We start from the raw sequence: 24,894 nt of genomic DNA on the forward strand, positions 1-24,894 counted from the left end.
ACAACAGGTGGAATTGTTTGGTGTCTGAGTCTTCCAGACAGCTGCAGAGAATTGTTCTGCTCAAATGTCATCATCCTGAGATGGATTGTAAGCCCAGTTTCTCTAGCCATCTTCATAAACCCCTTCATGTTGTAATGGATGAATAATCAGAAAAGCAGCTTTTATTTAAGGGCCACCCTGCAGCCAGGCCTGTGAGAGATCGGTGGGGCCCCTTGGAAACACTTCAGGTTTAGAATTGGAAAGCTGGCTTTGTCATAGGGAACGGGTTTTTCTTCATCTTGGCTTTAAGTGGCTCTCTGTGTGTCTCAGGGATACAAATTAAAGAGTAAAATCCTGTGGGTTTGACTAAGAAGCATTTAGATGACAAAATACTTCTGCAAGTTCCTGAGAGAGCAGATGTTTACCTGTGTGCAGGTAGGTGTCATTTGACTTCCTAATGCCCAAGCCTAAGGGATAATAGAATTAAAAACACTATGTCATGTTACTTAAAATTTCCCTTTAATCTACCTCTGAAAAAATGTGGTGCAACAGAGAATTCCCTGGGGATCTAAATAGTGGTTGGAGCTTTAAAAAAAACCACCAATTTTTAAAATGGATTGTAGATTAGAAAAAATAAAACACTGGTCCTGTTTGTGTATATTTAACAGTTCTCTTTCATGATCTGTGTTCATATTAAGGCTGGTGTTTAATTCAGATGCTGGACAACTCGTGTTGTGTATAGAGGGATGTAACACAGTCCTTGTGTTCTCCAGACCAAAAAGAAATACTTTTCTCTAGAAAATGTTTTGGGCATATTAACTGCTGTCATTAGTGGAAACTGGGAGGGGTGGCTGGAAAAGATGGGTTTTCTTTCTCCCTCCTTTATGCAAGTGCTGATTGGAATAATGTGGCTGATGCATAGGGTTTGGAGTAAAAATTGTGATCAGGGAAGCATCTGTGTCTGTGGAAGTTGCAGGGAGCCCCAGTCATCAAATCAGAGGTGGGTGTGACAGATGTGTGGTGATTTAAACTCCGTCCTGAGTTTTGTGCTGCTGCTGGAGGGAGATGCTCATCCCAAAACGTGCAGCCTTGTGCTTTTGACAGCCAGGTGAGCAGCACTGCTGGGCCTTGTACTCCAGCTATACTAGCCATGCTAGAACTCAGTTTTCACACAATAATCCAAAATAATACACCGATATTGCGAATTATTTTATTCTGTCTTGATTTTTGAGGTGTTGGCATTCCCCACCAGGCCTCTGGCCCTGCAGGCCCTTGGCTGTGTCTCAGCCCTCAGCGGATCCAACCTCCAAAGCCACACCAGCCTTGTGCCAACACCTCCCGCACCTCCGTGGCCTCGCTGCGGCTCATCCCTGCACCTTGGAGCTGCTCCAAGACACCTGTGAGGCACCTGCGGGGCTTGCACGGGCCGGGCACGGCAGTGAGTGTGAGGGAGCCGGGCCTTGCACGGCCAAGGGGGTGCCAGGGGTGGGTTTGGTGGCGCGGTGGCCGCTTCGGTGGCGTGTCCTGGGCGGTGTCTGGGGACAGGAGCCATGCGGGGGTCGCCGAGCCAGGGACGGGGCAGCACAAGGCGCCTCACGCCTCACACCCCGCCCCTCCCGCGGCCCCTCAGCGGGGCAGCGCCGCGGGGACTTTTGTCTGGCCTTAGGTGCGGCTGAGCCAATCACAGCTCGCCGCCGGTGACCGACAGCCCTCCCGCCAATCAGCAACAACGGGCGCCGCAGCCTACAGCCAATCACCGCAGAGCAGACGTAGTGCTTCACCAATGGGCTCTTAGCGGGGAGGCAAGGCGCCTCCGAATAGACAGAGAGGCGGGGCAAAGGGGAGAGTGGCAGGGCGCTGCCCACTAGGAGCTCGCGACTGCGTTTGAACCGGCCAATGAGGAGGCCACAGGTGGGCGGGGCTTGCACTGCATATAAAAGGCGCGGTGGTGCGGGCGGCGGCCGCAGTTGTCACCGGTAGCGGCAGGAGTGATCGTTAGGATCTGCTCTCTACCCGGGACCGTCACTGTACAGAGCCCTTGCCTTGGTCCGGCCCTTCCGCCATGACCACCACGGCTACGTTCTCGGGCATGGACCCCAATGGCAGGAACAGCTCCAGGTCTGCGGGGGGCTCCAGGGCCGCTGGGACCCAGAGGGCGGTGGGGCTGGGGGTCTCGGGGAAGGCATGACCGGAGCAGCTCCGGCGCGGTGCTAGGGCGCGGTGCTGGGGCGAAGGCTCCGGCCGGGCCGGGGCTCTGGGTGTGCGGTTCCTCCCGGCCTCTCCCGGGCGGGCTGGCCTGAGGCGGGGGCGGCCGCGCCCACCCGGCTGGGCTGAGGGGGCTTCTCGGGGCCGCGCCGTGCCCGGGGGAGGGAGGTGCGGGAGCTGCCGAGACCCGCCCGGGCCGCTGGATGCGGCCCCGCCGCCACCGCCGAACAAAGAAGGGAGGTGACTCCCCGCCTCGCCGCGCAGCCACGGCGCGGGGGCGGGGGGCACCGCGCCCCTCCGCCCGCCTGCCTCCCCCCATCGCCGCGGCCCCCGCGCCCCTCGGCCCCGCGGAGCCGCCGCGGGCTGGGTGGGGCCGGGCGGGCTCCATTGTCTGCGCTGCCCGGCCCCCCCTGCCCACCCCGCGCTGCCCGGGGGGGCCCGATCGCTCCGCCGGCTCTCGGGGCCGGGCTCGCCCCTTCCCCGGGGCCCGGGCCCCGCTCCCGGCAGCGACCCGAGGGCCAGAAGGGGCGGGGGGGAAGCGGAGCCTGTCTGCAAACAAAGAAAACTTGGCAGGTTGGTGTGGAGGAGATGCACAGCGCTAGGTCGGGCACCCGCGGTCTCGGGAGTCACAGCTGGACAGGATCGCGTCGTTTTCCACGCTCTCGTGCCTTTTTTCTGTAAGGTTTTGGCCCAACAAAACGGATGCTTCCTGTTCCCTTTTGGCTTTTTAGGGTGTGTATTAAAGCGAAAAAAAAAAAAATCTGTACAAACCTTGTTTCCACACCTTTTACCAGAGCTCTTCCTGGAGCTGTGGGTGGATTCTTGGTGGACATCACTGGGTATCAGGTGGAATTTTAACAGCATTTCATTGCTTGAAGTGTTAGACGTGGCTTTCGTAAAGCAGCTTACAGCATTTCGAGGCTGTGAGAGGCTTCTAATAAAATCTGTCAGCCTTTACCTGAGGTTGGTAAAAGGGATTATTCCTTTTTAACAATTTGAGTGATAGGTGCTTTTCCCCCTTCAGTTGCCTCTTCTGTTAATGTCATTAAGTCTGTCAGTGGAAACTGTTGTGCCCTTAGGAGAGTACTGGTTTCACTGCTCTGGTAAAAAGAGGGGATCTAAGGTTTGGAACAAGCCCTGCTTTGAACAGACTGTTCTTCAGATTAGTAACTGCAACAGCTACAACTACAAAAATAAACCTTCTATATGTTTCCTCAGAGAAAAAAAGATAAGGGGTGATTCAAGACCATTGCACCACATCTTGATTCAGAAAGGAGACAAAACAAGTCAATAAAACATTCTCTCCAGTCTGCTGGGATCCTCCCATTAGCAGCTGAGCATTAGTAATTCTTAGAAAAATGATTTTGTTAGGAAAAGTATCTTTTTTTGGTTATGTAACAGTACATATCCATGTCACACACCTTTAGGAATTTTCCTTGCCTTTGGGGTGTTTGAGATCTGTAAGCTGGAGAAGCGTTTTTTGTGTTGCAGCTGGAATGTAACAGGCACAGATTCTCCCAAGATGTGAACTGTACAATTTGACACGATTTGTGTTGAATTCCCAGGTTTGGAACATTAACAAGCTGGGTACTGTTTCCTGTTCTAACTTTGATTTGTTAAATCATTTGTTAAGAAGAGGAAGGGTGCACCATCCTTAGTTTGTCCTGTGTTCATTTTGGAGCACTGGAGGTCTTGAAAGCCCAAGAAGCCCCAGGTTCTGTTGATGTCTTCACATCTGTCTGGGAGTTTTGAAAGTTCTCACACACAGTTTTGTTCTCCTGGCTTTTGTCTGGCTTCTCCAGCTAACCCAAGATCTCCTGCTTATGAAAGTAAGATCAGGAGGAGTTTATGTTTCAATATTTATTTTGCTGCAGCTGTTCATTTTGGTTGGGTTCTGCAGGTTGGAAAGCAGACTGCAATCAAGCTCTTGAAGTACTGAGCAGGCTTCTTTTGTGTCTAAGAGCTGATTGTTAGATTTAGGTTACATATCTGGAGCTTTGTACACGTGTCTCTCCTAATAATAGTCAACTCCAAGCTGTTTAATTTCATCTTTTACTTCCAGACCAGCAGCATGCTGCAGACTTGAGGGTTTTTTCCTGAGGAAACAAATCTAAATAAAGGCTGCAGCCCCCGGCCATCAGTGGTGCAACCAGTCCTTTGGTTCAAACTTCAGTCTTTGCTGTGCTGCCAGTTTGAAGATTAATATTATCCTTCCCAGGGTCCTCTTTAAAAAGCTGGAATTTGACTTGCTCACATAGTTATTTTTGTTATTTTTTATTTGGCTCAGACTGGTGGGAGCAGCCCTTGGAGCGATACTGGATGGAACAAGGGCACAAGTAGGGCGTGAGAGCATTTTATTTTTGTAAGTGCTACTGAAGAGCAGTGGTGACAGAGTGCCAGGATGGAATTCTGGCAGGAGCTTACCTGGATGGTTGGAGTGATGTGCTGGGAGTGCAGCTGGGGCTGGCACAGGGTGTAAAATGAAGCTGCTCTCTCCACAGAGTGCTGCGTCCTCCCGGCGGTGGCTCCAACTTCTCCCTGGGCTTCGACGAGCCCCAGGAGCAACCTGTGAGGAGGAACAAAATGGCATCCAGCATCTTTGGAACTCCTGAGGAGAACCCCCCTTCCTGGGCTAAAGCATCAGGTACAGCTGTAGTGCTTTGTTTGCACATCTGCTGACCAGCTGATTCATTTTGTTCATTTGATTCATTCACTCAGCCTGATGCTGCTGGTGGCTGGTGTGGAAACCAGGGTTCTCTACCTGCTTGGTATTTGGGGTTATAAATGATGTCTGCTTGCAGAGAAATGTTTGTTTCTCAGTAATTTCTTCCAGAAGAGTTTATTTTATGCAAGTGATGGGCATGTTGCAAGCAGGGAATTGTAACTTTGGATGCAATTTCTCCAAGTCACACAAGTGGACTTGTGTCTTAGTGTTTGGAGTAGCAATGATTGGTCTTGGTTATTCAGAGGAAGTTTAGTGTCATGTTCTCACGCTGGGTTTAAGCTTCCCTTTCTGCAGAGCACTGCCACTATGGGTGGCCTTGGGACCCCAAACTCCATCTGCTTAAATGGCACCCTCACTACACGGGGTGCTGCTCTAAGACAATAATTTGTGAGTTATTATCTAAAGGACCAGGACTTTTTAGAATGGTAAAGCTGTAATTTCACAGAAAAACTTCTCCCAAAGTACCCAAACCTGTAACTATTTATGATCTGCTTTTACATTAAGTTTATCTTGCAACCTGATTAGAATCAATCTTTGTTTTTTAGGGGCTAAACCAGGTGAAACCAGAGACAGCTGTGAATCCTCTGGACCACAAAGAACAAACTCAACTGAGGCAAACTGTGGAGACTTTGTAGATCCCAAGGTCAGTACTTGACTACAAAGGAGCTGATAATGGACAATTCACACTCTGTGTGGGATTGATTTATCACGGATGTTCACACAGTTGGGAGCATTGTAGGATTTGAATCCTTTCTCTCAAATTTGTTTTATCCTGAAGGTTCCCCTTTTCATCTGATACTCTCCCAGTATGCTGAGGAAGGATTTTTCACAAGGACCACTTTGTAGAGCTCTTAACCCATCTCATTGCTGAGACAGTAATGAAGTGATGTGAAATCTAATTTCAGCTCCGTGTAATTGTGGGTTTAAACATCTCACAAACAATAGTTACTACAGCAAACTGTGAGTCTGACAAAGAGCTTGGCTTCACATCCCAGCAAATTCTTACCTCAGTAGTATCAATGCTTGTTTTGTTTTAATAATACCATCGGGTGTGTTATTTTCTATATAAACTCTTTACCTAGTAGCAATATGGAGCATGTGTAATTACATTTAATGGGAAAAACAGGATTCTTTTGAAACACAGTAAATTCAGCAAAAAAACCCCAGTAAATAAAATGAACTTAGATCCCTAGGAATGTAGGATAACCTGTATTTGGAACAAAATGGAAAAAAGAAATCTTGTTTAAAACTCTCCAGTCTTTGGTTTTCTGAAAAGAACTGGGTAGGTAAATAATTATCTCAAACTTTGTAGCAGACATTTTTTATCTTAGGTTTTATTTTTGTAATTGGCATCAAGCATCACAACCCATTTCTGTTACTAATTGTAGCTTTAACTCACAAAACTGTTCTTTGTTACAAAAGATATCTTTTTCAATTTAGCAAATACAAGCAAGTTTGTTTTCTGTGGTATATATTCAGCTATAAATTTAACATTTAGTCTAATTCTTTCCACTACATTGTTTTAAATACTGTGGTTCTCAGCTTTGCAAACACATTCTTCCCATGTGAAATACTTTACTTTTATGCAGTAATTCAGCTGCTAACAGCCTGAGACTTAAGATGATACATTTGTTTCAGTTTCTGTGCTTTTTTAAATCCCAATTTCTGCAGTTTCACTGTGTGATTAGCAATGTTAAATCTATGGAAGTTGATAAACCTGATGCCATTGAGGAGCCTTGGCTGCTGCTGGGAGACCCCTATCTTTGTGCCAAGCTGCAGCCTGAGAACAGATTCAGCATGTCAAGAATGTTTAACTGTTTCTGTAGTGAAGGAAACTTTATCAGGAAAAAAAGAAGCTGGTCCATGTTTCACAAATGAAATTAAATACCCTGGACAGAACAAATGGTCTTGGCTTGCCAACAGATAAATGCAAAGTTGCTCAGTAGAAAGCAGAGGACACTCAACTCTTGCTTGTTGCTGTCAGTGTAATTTTTTTTGTCCTTCCTGCTGGGCAGTGGGAGTATTCTGGATCCTGTCAGTGCTGCTTGATGTGGGATGTTCTGTACAACAAAGTGTTCTTATCCACCTCTGTCCTTCACTGTGGGAATAACAAATGTGTCACATGGCATCAGCATTACTCCAATGTTTCAACTTCTAGAAGTATGTTAGGCAGATAAAGAACTGGTTAGATAAACTGTGAGAAATGGTGCTTACAAACCCATGATTTCAGTCTGCAGAATTATGGGTGCAGAACCCACTGTGCCGCTCTGGGTTCTGTCCCTCAGAACCTGTTGCTGCTCTGAAAGTGCCTCCCTGAGCCTGTGGCTCAGAATGTGGTGCCACACAGAGCAGTGTGCCCAGTGACCATGGTCACACTGTGGAAGAGTGTGCACTCCATGGGGTAGGAAAAGGCTTTGTGAAACATGAGGTGTAACATGTTCCTCTCTCTTTTCTAGGGAGGAGATGTTGGTGGTGACATTTTTGGTGAGTAACTTCCTTGGACCCCTCTAGTAAAACCTGTTGCAGGTGACTTTGCAGTAGAAGAGAATGTAGGATCTATAAATGATCATTTATGAGGGGAGAAGTTTGTCCCTGGAACCCCTCAAATCAACCAAGTGACCAGCTGCTTCAGTGGAGTGTGGGCATGGAGGGAAATGGTGGAGTGCTGCTGCTCATCAGGGTAAAAAGGAGAACAGTCCTGGTTTATTTTGCCAGCAGCTGTAAGATTTGTCTGAATACTAGAAGGTGAGGTGGAGACACTTGCAAAGAGTTCAGTGATTGAAAGGCCACGCTGCTGTTAGAGTTGCTTATAATTAAATAGGACAGTCAACATAATTGATTTTGGTTTTAGCAGTTTCCTTCTTTCCCATTGTTTTCTCATACAGCAAACTCCACATTCACAGAAAGAATCTGTCCCAGCTACTGCTTCTGCAAGTGTCTGCATTAACCAGCTTTTGACTTCCTGTTGCTTTTTAAATGCTGATTTTTGCCAAGGAAGTTGATCTGCATACTGCAAATCTCCTGTAAACAGGCATTTCCCTTTCAATTACTTTTTCTAGCTCTGAGGCTGGAAATGTCTCCTTTACAAGATTCACTTTAGGAATGTCTGACTTCCTGATGACAGGAATGTGTGACTTGACTGCTGCTTTCCAAGTGCTGCTTTCAGCACCTAGGAGTGGTGGGACATCCCTGAGGCCATTAGCACCTCTGTGTCCTGGAAGGACTTTTGTTGGGAGGGGGAAGAGCTTTTCCACCACCTCTGGGTGGTATCTGTGCTCAAAATAAGTGTTGCCTCTCTAGCAGGCTGTTTCTAATTTAACTGTACAGGCTCTAGGATTTCTTTCCCATGTCTGTCTGATCTTAATTAACACTGTAGGCATTTAGTGTTTATGCCTTGAGTAGGAGGATGTGGTTTGCTAATAGAAGAAAACTGCTCTGAGGGCTCTGCTGCTTTTCCTGGTGCTTGTTTAAACCAGCTCCCCACAGGGCAGAGGAGATCCCACAAACAGCAGGGAGGTGAGAAGGGCTGAGATGCCAGGAAGCAGGAATAGGGCTGAAATTTAGAGTGCAGAGTGGTATCCCTGACTTTTTAAAAAAGCTCACATTTTCACAGGTGGTGTATTTGTCTTTTGGTTTGTTTCTGGCAAGTGACAGTGAAGGAAGTTCCTATCAAGGGTCAGGTGAATCTATGCTGGGAAGTGGTGAAAAAACAAGTATTCTGAAAAGTAGCTGAAATTGTTTCCTGTTGTAGCCATGACTGAAAATTAAATTTTTGAAGGTGGCCAAGATGAAATAAAAATGGCAGGCAGAGGTTTGAATGTTAAACTTTCACTGATGGTCCTTAGGAAGGAGTCAGAAATGAATGCCTCTTGGAAATGGTGTCTGTGGCAGGTAGCTGAACATCCTGATGGATTGTGAAATGAGTTCCCACCATTGACTGCTTTGGGTGGTGGAGCTCAGTGGAGCCAGTCTGATCTGGCTGTCACTCCTCCCCTGGATTTTCCTGCTGTGGGAGGGCAGAGCTGGGCTGCTGAACATCCCACTGGCACATCTGTGACTTTGTACTGGCCTTGTAGGGCTGTCTCTGGGGTTTGGAAAGGAACAATGAACACGCTTCCAAAAGCTGTCTGCTGACAAGTTCACTGCACAAACAGATTATTCTGTCATTAAAAAATATTTCTTCTTTTGAATGTGGAAATTACTTTCTGCACATAACTGACTATAAAACCCCAAGTATGTGTCAGGTGGGATGTGTGTATGTATTAATCAAGCCTATCTAGGATAAAAAAAAGCCCATTTCTTCAGCAGCATGGTTCTTGTATCCTCTTTGGGAGCTGTAGTTCCTTTCTGGGCATCAGAGTTCCCAGTGGCTTGCAGTGCACTCAGCAGGGAGCTCTTTCAGGGATTAGACCCTTTCTGAGAAGGAAAGAGCTTTGATATTTTATCTGATCCTGTTGGTTTTACCACTTCACTCATCAGGCTGGCAAACTTACCTTGATTATGTGGGAAGTGCCAACTGTATCAGCTGCACAAGGAGCTAGAGAACCTTCCCCCAAAGCCTCCTGTGCTGGTAATTCTTGTTCCTTTTGTGATTCAGGGGCAGTGTGAGCTGAATGAATGTGAGCAGCTAAGGAGAATCAGATAGGGCCTGACTGTACATGACCCACAGGAAGGTGGAGCCTGGGTCCTGCACAGAGCTGGGACTGTCCCCAGGAAGGGACATCCAGCACTTGCTGACTCAGCAGACACTGGGACACTGCAGCTACAGGAACTTCAGGCTTAAAATGTGGTGTTAACTGTTTTGTTTCAGCTGTGCTGGGTTAATGAGCAGAGACTCTGTAGTGGGGATTATTCCTGATTGTGTGGGGACTGTGCTTAGATGCTGGAGTTCTTTAAAATTATTATTGGCATGGATATAGGGGGGGGTTCAGTGGATACAATTGGGGTTTTGGTGTTTCTGATAACATTTTGCATTGAATAAAATAAACTGAGTTGACACAGGGTGTGAGGAAATCTGCTGCTAGGGGTAGAATGACTAGGAAGCAAAGGGTAGGACTTAGTAATTACCTTTCAGGTTGGAAAAATGAGCTATGGGAGGTGATGCTAGAGGTGGTTTTACTCAGTGCCTTTGTCTGTGACCTGGAAAAGGTAATGAACAGTGAAATCTCCAATTTTGTTGGTGATATTACCTCTTTTAAGTAGTCAAATCCTGCTGATGGTGGGAAAATCTCGCTGTCAGAAGGACTCAGCTAAATGAGGCAGGTGAGTATAAAAGCAGGATAATCCCTGTGTAAAGTAATGAATCTAAGGGAGGAAAAATCCCAAAAATTAAACCATGGCAGCCTTGTGTTCAGCTCAGTGCTGTGGTGCTCCCAGGATCTGCCTCCAGTCCTTCCCCTTGAAATTCTTTGAGGTGTTTGGAGGTGCCAGCAAAATACTGAATGTCATCAGGGAGAGGATGGAAAATTACATTGTTTTTTTCTGTAAACAATGGTAATACCCCCATATCTTGGATTGTGCACAGTCCTTGACACATGAAGAGCAAGGGATTGTGGTGGAGGTGAGGGGAAAGGTGGAAAGGTGCAGTGGCTGCTCTGTCAGGGGACATTGGAATAGCTGTACCTGTTCAATTTGAAGAGAAGACTGGGGGAGGGAAGTTGATCAAGATCTACTAAATCATGAAGCTTAAGCTGAAAGTGCAACAGTTCTCTGAATTCTTCCAATCCAGAATTAGTGAGAGGAAACAAGGGATCTGTTGAAAACAGGTGAGGTTCATCTTCACCCCCAATATCAGGGGCTGCTTGATGCTGATTTGAGCCTTTGGCTCAGAACTGGTCATGCTGATCTGTAAAAATGTGATGTTGATGTACTTGCTGTACTCAGCTGTCAGCAGTGCAGATACATTAGTTGTTTGCTCCAGTATCTAAAGTGCTTCCTGTGAAGAATTCCTTCTGTGCCCTGTCTTCACTTGTGGCTGCTCAGAAGGGTTTAAGATAAACCATCACGTGCTCTCCAGGGAGTGTACAATCAGAGCCTCCCCATGCATGGCTGTTCCCTGGTGTGTCCTGTGTGAAGCCTCAGAAGTGTGTCAGATCCTTTCCCCTCCAGTCAGGAAACTGGGGATGCAGTTTGAGCTCCTGCTGGTGCTGCTGTGGCTTCCAGCATCTGCTCAGACCTGAGTGACAATGCCACAGTCACAACACTGATTATATGGAGAAGATTTAAGCCTTAAGCTGCTTGTCATAAAAAAAAAATGAATTGCTGGTGTCCCCTAATAGCAACTGGGTGAATGTGGCTCTTGCTGAAGGCCTGAGACTGAGCTTAAGGCCTTAGATTTCATCTGAGAAACACTTCTGAGAGCTGAGTCTGCCCTGCCCCAGTGGGTGACAGCACTGGAAAGTGTCTGTACCCCTGGACAAAACTGACAGGAGCTGAGCTTCCATCTGAGCCAGCCAAACATCTGGCTCTCATCATCCACATCAAACACTTCTTTTCTTCTAGAAAACACTGAGGCTGATGTAGAAGCTGCCCCAGGTCAGAGTGAAGAAAAGTCCCTGCCTGCTGCACCTGTTCCTAGCCCAGTAGCACCAGCACCTGCACCCTCCAGGAGAAATCCACCCGGTGGCAAGTCCAGCCTAGTGCTCGGTTAAACCTTTCCCTCCCTGACTGTTTTGAACTTGTGTCTGTTTTCTTTCCCCCATGCTTGTGATCTGCACAACTTGAGCCTGACTGTACATCTCAAATTTCTTTCATTAAAAAGAAGCACTTTATGTACTCCATCTTTTTTTGAAATTAAAGGTTTTTTTCCACTTCTGTCCTGTGTTTCCCCCAGATCTACTGGAAGTGACATGAGTGTTTTCTAGTGATAGACTTGAGGGAAAGCTTTATGAAGTATTGTAATGTAATTCAAAGGAGAGTAGCTTGGTTTTAAGTGTGCTTAGAGGGTTTTGTACTGAGATTTTTTTTTTTAGAACCCCTTAGCTTTACAAGGGTCTAGAATCCTGGTTAACCAGGCCAGCAAACAATCAGCAAGAGCAGTCCCTTCCTCTACATGTGAGATTTAGGGATCTAAAAGGCTTAATTGACTGCATGTGGTAAATGCCTTGAGCCCTGGTGTGCCATATCAATCATTAAGTGGTTAATGTACACCATGCTGCCTTTAAAAATAAAATAAATCTTGATACTGGACTACTATGACACAGAGTCTGTGCCAAATAGAGGGCTGATGACCAGAGCCACCTGGCCTAGTGCTGGGAAGGGGCTGATTCAGATGTTATTCAGCAGAGGTGGAATGGATCATAAATAAGAATTACAGGGCATTTTTTTTTTACAACTGACTCAATGCTGTGCATGATCATGCTGGTGCTTGACCATGAGGTGAAAATCTCATCCTTTAAAGTGTGTGTTGTAATTTCACAAAGCTGGATTGTTGCTTAAAAGTAAATAATATAGAAATTTTGAAGCAGTGTTGCCTGTGTGGGTTTTATTTCACGGGTTTGGTTTTGCTTTGTTCTCAGTTGTCCTTCCCTGCTCTAACAGAGGAGAGTGCTTACACCTGGCTTGAGGTCACCACCGTGTGCCATCTTCCCCTGCAGAGAGAATCTGACACCTCTTCATTTTTGTCTTCTAGATCTGAGAACTCTGGAATATGGCTTGATACATATAATCTGTTTTATGTAAAATGCTGGGTTTTTTCTCAAGAAAACTGAGAAAAGTTATTTTCCTCATTAAAAAGAAAGAAAAAGGAGGACCTTAAAAAGGGAGGGGGTGGAATTGGGATCAAACTGTGATGTTCTCTGCTGTCCAATAACCACAGCACAGGCTCTGTGTGGAGCTGCTCTGTCTGCTGGTGCCTTTTCACCCTTCTCCTGGAGGAGCAGTGCCTGAAATCACCCTGGGGTGCTGAACCCACGGACCTGGATTTGCTCTGAGCTTCTTCCTCCTTTCCCCCATCCAGGGGGAGGGTCCCGTAGTGATGTGCACCGTGCAGAGACAGCATGGGCAATAACCCATAAATTAATATTTGCACTGGCACAGGCGGGGTCCCGGGGGTGGCAGGGGCGCGGCTTTGGTGGCTCCATTGCTGCGGGAGCCCAGCCCTGCTCCCCGCCCCTTATGCATAATGATGATGAATCATTAATGAATATGCATCAGCGTGTATGAATCGTTAATGAATATCCATCAGCGTGGGGCGGGCCGGGAGCGCTGCGGCCGCGTGTGCCGGGACTGGGAGCGGGATCGGGGCTGAGATCGGGACCGGGAGCGGGATGGGCAGCGGGGCAGCCCCGCTGCGGGTGCTGCTGGACATGGACGGGGTCCTGGCCGATTTCGAGGGCGCGGTGCTGCGGGGGTTCCGTGCCCGATTCCCGCTGGAGCCGCGCGTGGAGCTGGCGGAGCGCCGCGGGTTCTCGGTGCGGGAGCAGTACCGCAACCTGCGGGAGGAGCTGGCGGTGAGTGCCCACACAGCCTGCCCGCTCCTGGGAAACCTTCAAAATGCTGCTATTGCCTGCAAAGCTCAGTGGTTTTTTTTTAAAAAACAAAAAACTGGTATTGCCTGCGGGGTTTTTTTTGTCCGTGTATAGATCGGATTCGTTTAAGGAATACTCACTTAAAAGTGAGTATAAATAAGTGACTTATAAATAAGTAGTTTATTTACTCACTTAAACCTGAATATTAAGCGACTTATTTAAGTTGTGTTTGTTTATGTAGGATAATACCCAAATTCATGCCTGCTCACTGTGATTACAGGTTACAGTTCAGGAGCTTTTCACCATCACTAGCCATCGATCAGAGCTCTGGCAGTTTGGAAATGCTGACTGGATTCATACTCCTATCAGCCAGTGTAAGGAGCCTGTACTTCTCTATAGGACAGAAGGGAAATGAAATTGTCATTTCTTAGCAGTAAAAAACGCCTAGGCCCAGTGCATGATCTTAAAATGAGCAATGAACTTCTCAGGAAAAGTGTCCAGCACAGCCTGGATCAGCATCTGTTCCACTTCCTTACAGAGTCCTCCACTGTCCTGTGGTGACCAGAAGGAAGGGTGAAATCTGGATTTACAGTATTTGTAATTTTGCCTTGCAAGCCTCTCTGTTACTCATTCAGCTATCAGCAGACATTAAAATGGCAGCAGTTTGCATGGAGGTTCCTCCAGCTTTCTCCCAGTGCTCCTGATCTCTTACCTGCTCTGCACTCGGTTTGTCAGGGTATGCAGAGGGAATGTGGATAGAGGATTTCATTCTGCACAAACCCAGATAGAACATAGATAGTACAGAGTGCTCAGGGAGCTTTGAGTAAATTATTATCCTGCTGCAAAGCAAGAGCAAGAACATGAGCAGGTAAAAAAGATGATGATTCAGTGAATGGTTTGATGGCAGAATTCTCACACAAACATTCCTCTGTAAAGGGCTGGTTCTACTCCTGGAAGAAGTCACTGATTATCCAAATCAGTACCCAAATTAAGGCTGCATGAAACACAAAATAAGAAATACTGTGAATCCCTTCTGGTCACCACAGGACAATCGAGGACTCTGAAAGGAAACTGCTGATCTGGGCAGTGCTGAACACATTTTCTGAGAAGTTCATTGCTCATTTTAGGATCCTGTACTGGGCCTGGGGTTTTTTACTGCTAGGAAATGACAATTCATACTCATTTCACTCCTGTTCCAAAGTGAGGTAAAGGATCCTGCATCAGAGTAAGGGGCAGTCAGCATTTCCACAGGCTCCAAACTGCCAGAGTTCTGATCAATGACTATTGATGGTCTGGAAACAGAAACCTGTAAATATAGTCACTAGACAAATTTGGCTGTTACATTGCATAAACAAACATGATTTTTTTTTTGTTTAAATGAGTATTCCTTAAACAAATCCTGTGGACAAAAAAAAAATTCAAGGGGTCATGACTTTTTGTTTTTTCTTTTTTGGAAGGCCTACAATGTGATCTCTCAGAAAATTGCCCTTTGTTCTATTTCTGGAATCCTCATTCCCTAATTTGGTTGATGCTCATCCTGCTCCTCCCCAGACCTTAGGTGTGGCAATGGAATAACCAGATAACTGGTTTGGATCCCACGCACACCAGCAGAGGCAGAGAGCTCTTATCTTGCTCTTCTAGCCTGACTTCCTAAGGAAATTAGCTTTATGGAGCTGTGCTGTGTGTCTGTCTCCTTCAGTAATCTCTGGAGCTTTGGGCTGCTTTAGGTATGTTTGGCAGAACAATAAAGCCACAGTTTTAAAGATTTGAGGCTCCTTTGTAAGTGCCATACATTAGTTTGAAAACAGAGCCCTTGTTTGTTCTGCTGTGGCTCTATGGAGTGTCTGAGGGACAGGAGAATCCCTGTGGAAAGTCTGTCCTTGGCTCCAGCTGCAGGGAAAGCTTTGGCAGGAGCCAGCAGCCACCCAGGGCAGTTTGTGGGGCCGTGTGTCAGTGCAGGGACACTGAGCTGCAGTTTGTCAGTGCTGAAAGGAGGGGATCAGCTGGACACCAGGAGATCAACTGGACATGAGGGTCAGCTGGACACCAGGGAATCAACTGGACACCAGGGGGTCAGCTGGACACCAGGAGATCAGCTGGACACCAGGGGGTCAGCTGGACACCAGGGGATCAACTGGACACCAGGGGATCAACTGGACATGAGGGTCAGTTGGACACCAGGGGATCAACTGGACATGAGGGTCAGCTGGACACCAGGAGATCAACTGGACACCAGGGGGTCAGCTGGACACCAGGAGATCAGCTGGACACCAGAGGGTCACTGGACACAAGGGTCACTAGACACCAGGCTCTTTGTGCCAGTGTCTGTCCATGAACTTCCAGGCTGTGGGATGTTTCTGTGACAGGGATTGGGAAGTGCTGTGGTGGTGATTTATGCATTTACCACTTCCTGAGTGGTGTTCATGCTTAGCTGGTGCTGAGCAGCTGCCCCTTGAAACTTGAGCCATTACTTCATTTTTATTTCTGTTTTGATTGCAAGTTGATCATTAATTTCACACTGTAAATCCACTTTATTTAGAAGGACTTATAATCCATTTTATTTTGTTGAAGATTTTTCCACTGCACTTGCCTCTCTGCCCTCCTGTGTGTGTGGCCATTTTGTTGGTGGGGATTTATCCCCATGTTTCCTGGCCCCAAGCAGTTTCAAGAATAGGATTCAACATCCCCACCAGTGGTAAAAATTTCTAGAATTATTTTTAAGTCCTGCAAATCAGAAAGCATAGGGACAGATGTAGTCCCTCCAGTTCTGTATCCAAATTGTTATCTTACTAATGGAAGTTAAAAGGAAACGTTCAGCATTGTTGGCATGAAAATGAGGAAAGAAAATGGTTTTACTTTCTTTTTCTAGTCACTTTTTTATGAGAGGAAATGGCTTTTGGTTCCAAGAGTCATCAAATCAAATTTCTTTCTCCAACAAAACCAGACTTTTTTGTGATGTGGTGGAAACTTGCCAGTTTCTGGTGTCTTGCTGTAGGATAAAAGAGCTTTCAGACATGAGTCCCAAGTTTGCAATTCAATCTCCTTGGGAAGAGCTCCAGGGAGTTGTTGCTGGGATCAGGGAGGCTTTGCATGGAAACAGAGATGCAGAGATCTGATTGCTGTGTCTGAACCTAGACAGGCTCCTTAACCTCTCCTGATCTGCATGTGACATCAGGCATGCTTCCAACTTGCTGGCTGTTGATTTATGAGTATTTGTAGGTGGTGATAACTGAGTGAGCTTCAGGATCTGGGAGTCTGCTTTAATGCTGACTCCTCCTCACTGCTGCTTAATTGAAATAAGGTTTTGTTGATGTTCCACTGGTGGTACAGAGCAAGGAGACCTTGAGCTGGACTCTAAAGAGCTGGACCTTTCTAAGCAAAGGCTGCAGCCTGCCCTTGAAGAATACTAAACAAGAATTAAGTTTTCCAAACTGTTTAGTGGCATTGAAAGGTATGACTTTAATTCTTGTTGGAAAATGCTGCTTTGACATCTCTATGTGACCCCAAGGAAGTTCAGATTTGTGTGTCTCAGGGTAAGGAGATATTGGAAGCTCAGTCTCTCTGTCTGAAGGTGAAACTTGAGCCTGGAAAGGTCTCAGCCCTCGGTGCTGCTGTGTGTTCTTTGCCATGATGGGATGTGGGATGAGGAAGGGGAAAACCCATCAGCTGTGCCCTGCTGTGAAATACTCATTTAACACAGGCCACTGAATAGTCACCAGGGAGCAAGTCATAAAATTAACTAACCAGAGCTGGATTCAAACCAGTAAATTTCCTAATAATAAAAGGTGTGAAAATGTCTTACAGTAAATGAAGAAGAAAAAAGGACTGGAAGGACAGTCCTACCTGGAAATTGCCCTGAAAATACTGCTCTTACTTTGAGAGATTAAAGATGCTACTGTACTGTATCATGTGAAATACCTTTTTTGTCCCATTTTTGGCTACATTAGCATGGAATAATGTTGTTCCTCCAGTAATCTTATTTCTTTCCTATTTACACTCACTTAAAAATGATTCTACCTTTGGAGCTAACCTCCTTCACCACTTGTTTATCATTAATTTCCTCTCTGGTTCGTGTGGCATCCCACCTGCCTGTATGGAAGGTGGGTTTACAGCAAGATCAGGTGCAGACACAAAAGGGATAAAGCCCTTAATTGCAGAGCTCAGCCCATAGCAGAGCCAGGTGAGAGGAACTGAGTCCCACAGCAGCCTCAGCCCCAGCCCAGATGGGGCTCATGGGGTGCACAGGTCACCTCACAGGTTAAAAGCTCTTGGGGAAGCACAGGGATCACCCCTGAACTTCCTGCTGCAATCTCAGACTCCTTGGAGCAGGCTTTGCACCAGCCTGTTACCTCAGGGGAACAGCTCCATCCCGGAGCTCATTCAACAATATTTTAAGTGGGTGATTGAAAATCAAAAAGCAGCAGACATGGAGCTTTCCCAGCACTCTGATGCTCATCCTCCCCTCTTGCTGAAGGGAAGGATGGGCTGGGCTGGCCATTGGCACGGTCACTGCTGTGCCCTGTTTGCTCTGGAGGAAAAGGGGGCTGAGGGGCAGTGCTGGGTCATGCCCAGTGAATTCCTGAGCCCTCAGCTAATCCCAGCCAAGTGTGACAGAGGAGGAGAAGCCTCCAGCTTGTTCCTTTGGTTTTCACTGGAGTCAGCTGAGAGAGCCCTGCTGGGAAGGGGTGGGGTGGGAGCTCTGCCTCTCTCAGCCCCCAGACTCCAGTGGGTCAGGGCTGCTTTTGGGAGCAAAGCCAGGCCAGGGCAGCTCTGCTTCCTCATGAGCCACCACAAAGTGACTTCTTGTGTGCACAAGCTGGACCTTTCCCAGAACCCAAAGGTGAGAAATGTTATAATTCACTCCTGTGGGGAAGCAGCAGGCTGTTCCCTGGGGGTGAGTGGAGAGTGCTGTGACAGAGCACAGCCACTGCTCATCCTCCTCTGTCTCCTGCAGGACAAGGTAGCCAGTGTCTATGAGTCACCTGGCTTCTTCCTCGACTTGGATCCAATTCCAGGAGCCCTGGAAGCTGCACAGGAGATGCTCCACATGCAGGAGTAAGGACACTTGGCGCCCTGCAGCCCTTTTCCAGGATCTAACACTTTCCCCTGCCTGCTAACACAGGCTGTTTCTTTTCAGCACTGAAGTCTTCATTTGCACGAGCCCTCTGCGGAAATACGAGCACTGCATCGTGGAAAAGGTAGGAGAGAATTGTTTTTATTTGCTTTAATGCTGCTTTTGCAAGGCCTTGCTGTTTCATACTATGCAAGTTGGAGCTACTCCTTTCTAAAGACAGTAGCTGCTCCAGCTGCTAGGCTTCCCTCAATCCCTGTCTGAGGGATAGCTTCCCACACACAGAGCAGGAACTCGGGACAGGGAATCCCCAAGTGCCACATGGTGCCAGAATTACTGAAGACCATGTGAGCCCTGGGCTCTTGGAACTGGGACCAGCTGTGTCAGCAGGTGACAGCAAAGGAATTGTTGTAGTGCAGCCCACAGGGATGGGGTATTCCCAGGGGATTCCACTCTGGAGAACACCAACCCACAAAACCTACTCAGTCTAAATCTGGAGCCTGAGATGTCCCAAAAGAGGTCTGTGTTGAGGAGGCTGTGATGTTGAAATAAATCTTTTTTGCTTGTGGCATGGGCAGGATGGAAGGGGGACTTTGGTCACTGGAATGACTCAGATGGGTACAACCCATGTGCTCTGGGCAAGCAGCCAGCGCTTCTCATGAACTCAACATTGGGCACAGCCAGAGCAGCGCTGAGTGAAGGCAAAACAGCTTTAATCAGCGTCCTGGGCCACAGCCAGTCTACCTGTGGGGATTCCTACACACAGGTGAAGGTTTACAGGGGGAAGAAATTGCTCTTAGGGCTGGTCTGACATGAGTGATATGCAGACTGAGAGCACAGCAGGATTTTCTCCTATTGCTTGTCCCTGCAGTACAAGTGGGTTGAGAAACACTTGGGACCCGAGTTTGTGGAGCGGATTATTCTGACCCGAGACAAGACCGTGGTGGCTGCTGACCTGCTGTTTGATGACAAGGACACCATCCAAGGTTTGAACAGCATTTCCATGGCTGGCTGCTGGCTGGGGAGCCTCCCCCCAGCCCATTGCAGCTTTTCCCCCCTTCCCACAGGCGCAGAGCCAAACCCGAGCTGGGAGCACATCCTGTTCACCTGCTGCCACAACCGGCACCTGCAGCTGCCGGCCCCGCGCCGCCGCCTGCGCTCCTGGGCCGACGACTGGAAGGGCATCCTGGAAAGCAAGCGCAGGCAGTAGTGCAGGGAGGGAATGCTGCACTCTTCCCACTGCCAGGGCACCAGCCCAGCCCCTGCCATGCCCAGCAGGCACTGTCACTGCGGGGATCAGCCACAGTAAGAAAGGAGCTGCTCCTGTCACACACAGCGCTCTGGGTTTCTGGGATTGCTCTACACTCAGTTAATCGCTGTAGCATTTTGGATGTTTGCTGTTGGAGAAGAGAAACTATAAACTACAAGCAGCTGTGGTTGGATTTTTGTGTGTGTTTAACCTCCTGTTTGGTTTGTGCTGTCTGGGGGCAGCGGGGAGAGCAAAAGAGGAAGAAAGCTCTCAAATGTGAGCAGACCCAGTGTGGGTGTCTGCCAGGAAGCACTGTAAACAGTAAAACCTTTTACATTTTACGTATTTAGCTACCCTGGCTATTGGGCTGTCTCTTACCTCATGGCTGATAAAGAAAAGAGACTAGGCTGGCTTTGATTTCTTGGCCCATGTGCTTAAGTAAGAGTGAGCAAAGGCTGCAAGTGCTGGAGAAAAATATTCATGAGCTCACACAGAACTGATTACACGGCATTTAAGTTAATGTTTTATTAACAGAAGTTTTTACAAGACAGCTGTTCTCATGAGCCAGACTGCCCTGAACCCCTCTTTTTTTTACTTCACCTTTCTCACCAGTGGTAATGAAAGACAAACTTAGCACTTCTTCATTTATAGGGTAGCTACAGCCTGATGCACTGATTCCCTAACTGGCTGCCTCTGCCATGATTAGAGGATGGCATAACTAGTGCCAAAGGGATGAAGAGATTGTGAACTGCCAGGGCAGGGAAACTCCTTTCTCTGCAGGAGGAATAAATTTCTGTGACATTTCAGTGACTTGACAGCATCACTTGTCACAGACACTGAAGGGGAGAAGTGCAGCAGCACTAGCCAGGAACTGGACTGGATATAATTCTGCCCAATAACCCAAGCAGAACACCCCTCATTGCTGGGAAGGGTTATTTCTGCAAGCTGGGTGCTGAGCTGCACTTGGCAAAGTACTTTCCAACGTGCAGCCATGACCCACTTTATTTAAATATTTGCAGGCTTAGCTGTTGGCCCAGCTGCCAGTGCTGTTCCATCCTGTTTGTTAACTAAACACCAGCACTGGTGGCACCAACTCCCCTCTTTAATGCTGCTCTTGACCTGCTGAGCTGAAAGGCAGAACAGCAGGAGGCTCCCCTCTCCACAGCCCTGCTCAGTCCTTGGGCAGAGGAATCCCCACTGCCGTGTGCTTGCTGAGGTTCCTGGCCTCCTCCAGCTGGGGAGGAGAGCAGTAATCCTGCAGGAAGATGGATGCCAGGTTGCTGAGGCGCTTGTTGGCCGAGAGCGAGAAGCGGAGCATGCACTCCACCACGGGCAGCGCCGTGGTCTGCGCGCGCGACCGCGGCGTCGTCAGGAACATCAGCGTGGTCACAGCCGACACCACGGTCTCCTCGTTGGAGCTGGACAGGCAGTTGATGATGGGCTCCACCCCGTTGGCCTCCAGGATGTACTCTTTGTTTGTTTTATCCAGGCACAGGTTGCAAAGACCACCTGGAAAGGCAAGAGGGAAGTGTCTGAGGTGATGCAAATTCACTGCTCATCCTGTTTCTAACATCCAGACCTTCTGTATGGATGGAAAATTCTTAAAGGATCCCTAGGCCACGTTTTTTTTATTTTTTCCCAACGATTTTCCACCAGCACACTCCTCCTCTTGCGTGTCATTAGAGGGCACTGTTACTGCTGTACATAACTGCTTCCCCAGAATGATCCCAGGAATGCTCACTCATCCCTAATGGAAGACAAGCCAGCAGTTTATTGCACGTGCTATGGAAAACTAGAGGATGGAGGTAGCAGTTAGTAGCCAAGAAGCACAGAATGTTTGAAACTTGGCACTTTGAGATGCAGCCACGAACCTTAAAAATCCAATCCCTTTCATATCATCTCACAGAACCACTCGCAGCACCTGGCCCCTTAGCTCATCTTCAGATCATGAAAAATTGTGGTAAGGCAGTTCCTCAGAAGGTTTATTTAAAAATGTCAAGTAAATATAAAATATTCTAGAAGACTAGTTGCCAATAGTAGAATGGTTACATGGATATGTATAACATACCTGGCAAAATCTATACATTAATGACTGCTTCTCTACAGGATAAATTTCAGTAAAATGTTAATCAGGTAATCTTAGGAAAAAAAAAACAAATAAAATCCTTTCCAGATCGTGTCTTCATTAAGCTCTGTAAGGACATGGAGGGCCATGCCTGCCTGACTTATCTCCTTTACCAGCACGGTGTGTGTTTGTTTTCGGAGTCCCGGGTGACAGCTGAGCGTGCTCGGACACCCTTACCCATGGCAAACTCCACCAGGCTCTCGTTGTCCTCGCTGAGCATGTCGAGGAACAGGTCCAGCACCTGCAGCTGCCGGAGGTACTCGTAGTTGCTGGGATCGTAGGCGAAGTTGGCCAGGTTCGCCAGCACCTGCTCCTTGGCCTCTGCAAGGGAAAAGGGTCGGGGGTGTGAGGAAATGCTGGACACGGGGAGGGCGGGCGAGCAGCGCCGTTCGTTACCTGTGCTGTCCGTCACCTGGAACTCGGTGACAAGCGCCTGCAGGTACTCCAGCCGGCCCAGTTCCATCGCGGGGCACCGCACCGTGCTGCCCGTTCCCCCGGGCAGCGGCGGCTCAGGTACCAGGGGTACCGAGGAACGGGGAGGAAGCGGCCGCCGCGGCCTGGCGGAACCAGCCCGCCCGCCGCCATTTTGTGGGCGGGTGAGGGCGGCACCGTCTCCCCTCAGGCGGGGCGGGAGCGGCCGCCATTTTGTGGGCGGGGGGCAGAGCCGCTGCTTTGAGGCGGCGGTAGCGCCTCGTCTCTCTCACTCTAAGTATGTTATATATAATTATATATATTTTTATAAAAAATATAAATATATAAAAAATAAATGAGCCTGCGTCGAGGTATTTGACTGTCTCGTTATATGGCAAGGGCTTGCCGTTTAAATGTTTTATTCTGCAAAGCAGCTGACCTTTGCCCACTGATTACTTCCTTAAAGAGTTTTCACTTCTGTATACGTGCTGCTGTTCTTGTGGTAGCTGCTCCTGGATCAGTTCCAGTTTAAATAACGGGATTGCAATTCACAAAGCTGAGGGAGAGCAGGTAAAAACTGGGCACAATACGTGCACAGTGAGGTAAATTATCTGGGAAAAATGAAATAAAGCCAAAGAGTGAATTAAAAAAGCAGCAGGTGATTCCACCTTGGTCATAGAATGGTTTGGGCACGGAGAGGAGCAATTCCCTTGTCTCGAACTAAGCTCAGTGAAACCACTGCAATTTTACGTGATGGAAGAGGGTTCAAGTGTGGTTCATGTCATGTAAATATACAAGGTAAAGGTTAATAAAGATCATAAACTGTAGGAGTGGACTCTGCAGAAATCTGTACTGCTTTTATTGAAGCAATTACATGCATGGCTGTTCTTCTGTGGATAAGACAAGGAACAGGCCGTGAGAACATATTGTCTTTGGTGTTATCTCAAATACAATTGATTTTCATATCGAGCAAATTAGTCACGGACTATCCACATGGCAGCAGTGACAAGAGTGGTGGGTGATAACCCACACAGCTGGGGGCACTGAAATATCTGCCATGACTACATTAAACGGAAGGATGAGCAAAGAAGCTTCAGTGAATGCAGCAATGATAAATATTTTAACGTTGTAATGGTGTGGGAAGATGCACAGCATGAAAGGGAAGATATTTATTTCTACCTGGTATAAAAGTTTAATCCAGGCTAAGTGCTAGCAATTTCAGCTCTTAGCATGATTATCAACTGAATATATGTATATATATATATTTATATATATATATTTATATATACATGTTTACGTATATATCTAAATATATACATGCATTTTTATCTGCATAATTGAGGATATCTATCTGAACGTGATCAACAAAGGTGCTACAAACTATATTAGAATGTTTTGCTACTGTAGTAAGAAATCTCGTGTGTGCCTTTTTAAGTGGTAAGTGTTGATTTACTTTAAAGCCTCATCTGTCATTAAATGGAAGGTGAATGAGTAATGTGGGAAAGCAGGAGCAGAAAGCAAACACAGGGAGCTAGTCCATACAAACAGAGTGCTATTGAGATTGACTAATAAGGGGGGAAACTGTGATTAAAAAGGAAAAATACAATTACTTCTGTTTATAAAAACTGCATTTACCCACCCAATATTGGCTGTATAGTTTAATGGTCTGAGTGCTCCAAGCACTTGCTGTTTGCCAAAGCAGTTCCCAGAGCAGGGGCTGGACTAGCCAGGGTAGTCACAGCTTCAGGGACCATTCTGGTGACTTCCATGGCACACCGAAGCCAGAATTCAGGAAATTTTAATTTTTTTTTCTTATAGCATACAATTTCTTTGCTTTTAGCTATTAGCCATGTCTACAAACAGCAAGCCAAGCTTGTAAAATAAATAATGGGATTGCAATTCACAAAGCTGAGGGAGAGCAGGTAAAAACAGGGCACAAAAAATGATTTTGCACTTTAGAGGTATCTTAGTGTGTAAGATTGCTGTAATCTTTATTTGGGGGTTATTGCTATTAAATATAAATAAATAATATTAATATTAAACTTTCCCAAATATTACCCTGGCAGAGAATCTTAGGCTTTTAAGGATCATGGTCTTGTAATATTTTAGTGTGAATTTCCCAGTGAATGTTTCATTTCAGATGCTTCTGGCCAAAATGCTTATCTTGCAGTGGTCAGAATATCTTCAATGATAAAGGGAGCAGGGGAGAGGAGAGAGGGGAAATGGGGAGCAAGGAACATTTGATTCTGGTCAATCAAATCTGGCTCTGCTGTTTCTCAGAGATTTGTAACCTGGCTAAGCTATTAGTGTTTGTCCCAAATTAAAGCCAGGGTTATTTCACTGTCTGCACATGTTAAAGAAACTGCTTCAGTGGAGTTATGGTTGCTTTGTGTAAAGGGCTGACCTTAAACTAATGAGGGGAACATTCCTTGCTTTCTTTTCCATCTGGTCCCCAAGATTCCTAAGGACTGAGTGTTGTTACACCTGTGGGATCCCTCTGAGGGAGAATATTTATTATTCTATAGCATGCTCAGGTCTCTCCTGTTATCCTTTGCCAAGCTCCTGCTCAGGGCAGCTTGGATTTCGGGTTGGAAACACACGTGGGAGAGGAGACCCACGGAAAGAAGAGGAGAGGGGTTGTTTTCTCTATTATGGGAACTC

General features: G+C 47.1%; 3 protein-coding genes across 4 annotated transcripts; 2 read left to right on the forward strand and 1 right to left on the reverse strand.

The window, feature by feature from the left end:
• The first annotated feature begins 1,927 nt into the window (after positions 1-1,927).
• Positions 1,928-12,371, forward strand: JPT1 (Jupiter microtubule associated homolog 1). Its single transcript, XM_033076711.2, has 5 exons — positions 1,928-2,097; positions 4,686-4,828; positions 5,455-5,552; positions 7,366-7,393; positions 11,411-12,371. Exons 1-5 carry the CDS (start codon positions 2,042-2,044, stop codon positions 11,557-11,559), a joined length of 474 nt encoding a protein of 157 aa, XP_032932602.1. The 5' UTR covers positions 1,928-2,041; the 3' UTR covers positions 11,560-12,371.
• A 286-nt stretch (positions 12,372-12,657) lies between these two features.
• NT5C (5', 3'-nucleotidase, cytosolic) lies at positions 12,658-20,141 on the forward strand. Of its 2 annotated transcripts, none has more exons than XM_033076709.2 (5): positions 12,658-13,359; positions 18,332-18,432; positions 18,515-18,575; positions 19,320-19,434; positions 19,516-20,141. In XM_033076709.2, exons 1-5 carry the CDS (start codon positions 13,177-13,179, stop codon positions 19,656-19,658), a joined length of 603 nt encoding a protein of 200 aa, XP_032932600.1. In that variant the 5' UTR covers positions 12,658-13,176; the 3' UTR covers positions 19,659-20,141. The 2 variants fall into 2 exon arrangements, with proteins under 2 accessions (XP_032932600.1, XP_032932599.1); XM_033076708.2 differs by lacking the exon at positions 12,658-13,359 and adding an exon at positions 15,669-18,217.
• A 66-nt stretch (positions 20,142-20,207) lies between these two features.
• On the reverse strand, positions 20,208-22,433 carry ARMC7 (armadillo repeat containing 7). The gene is made up of 3 exons (XM_033076710.1): positions 22,219-22,433; positions 22,000-22,143; positions 20,208-21,206 (listed from the first exon to the last, which is right to left on the reverse strand). The coding sequence occupies exons 1-3, from the start codon at positions 22,283-22,285 to the stop codon at positions 20,869-20,871; spliced, it is 549 nt and encodes a 182-aa protein (XP_032932601.1). The 5' UTR covers positions 22,286-22,433; the 3' UTR covers positions 20,208-20,868.
• Positions 22,434-24,894: the final 2,461 nt, after the last annotated feature.

The sequence above is a fragment of the Catharus ustulatus genome, chromosome 20 (assembly GCF_009819885.2).
Source record: "Catharus ustulatus isolate bCatUst1 chromosome 20, bCatUst1.pri.v2, whole genome shotgun sequence".
Lineage (NCBI taxonomy): Eukaryota > Metazoa > Chordata > Aves > Passeriformes > Turdidae > Catharus > Catharus ustulatus.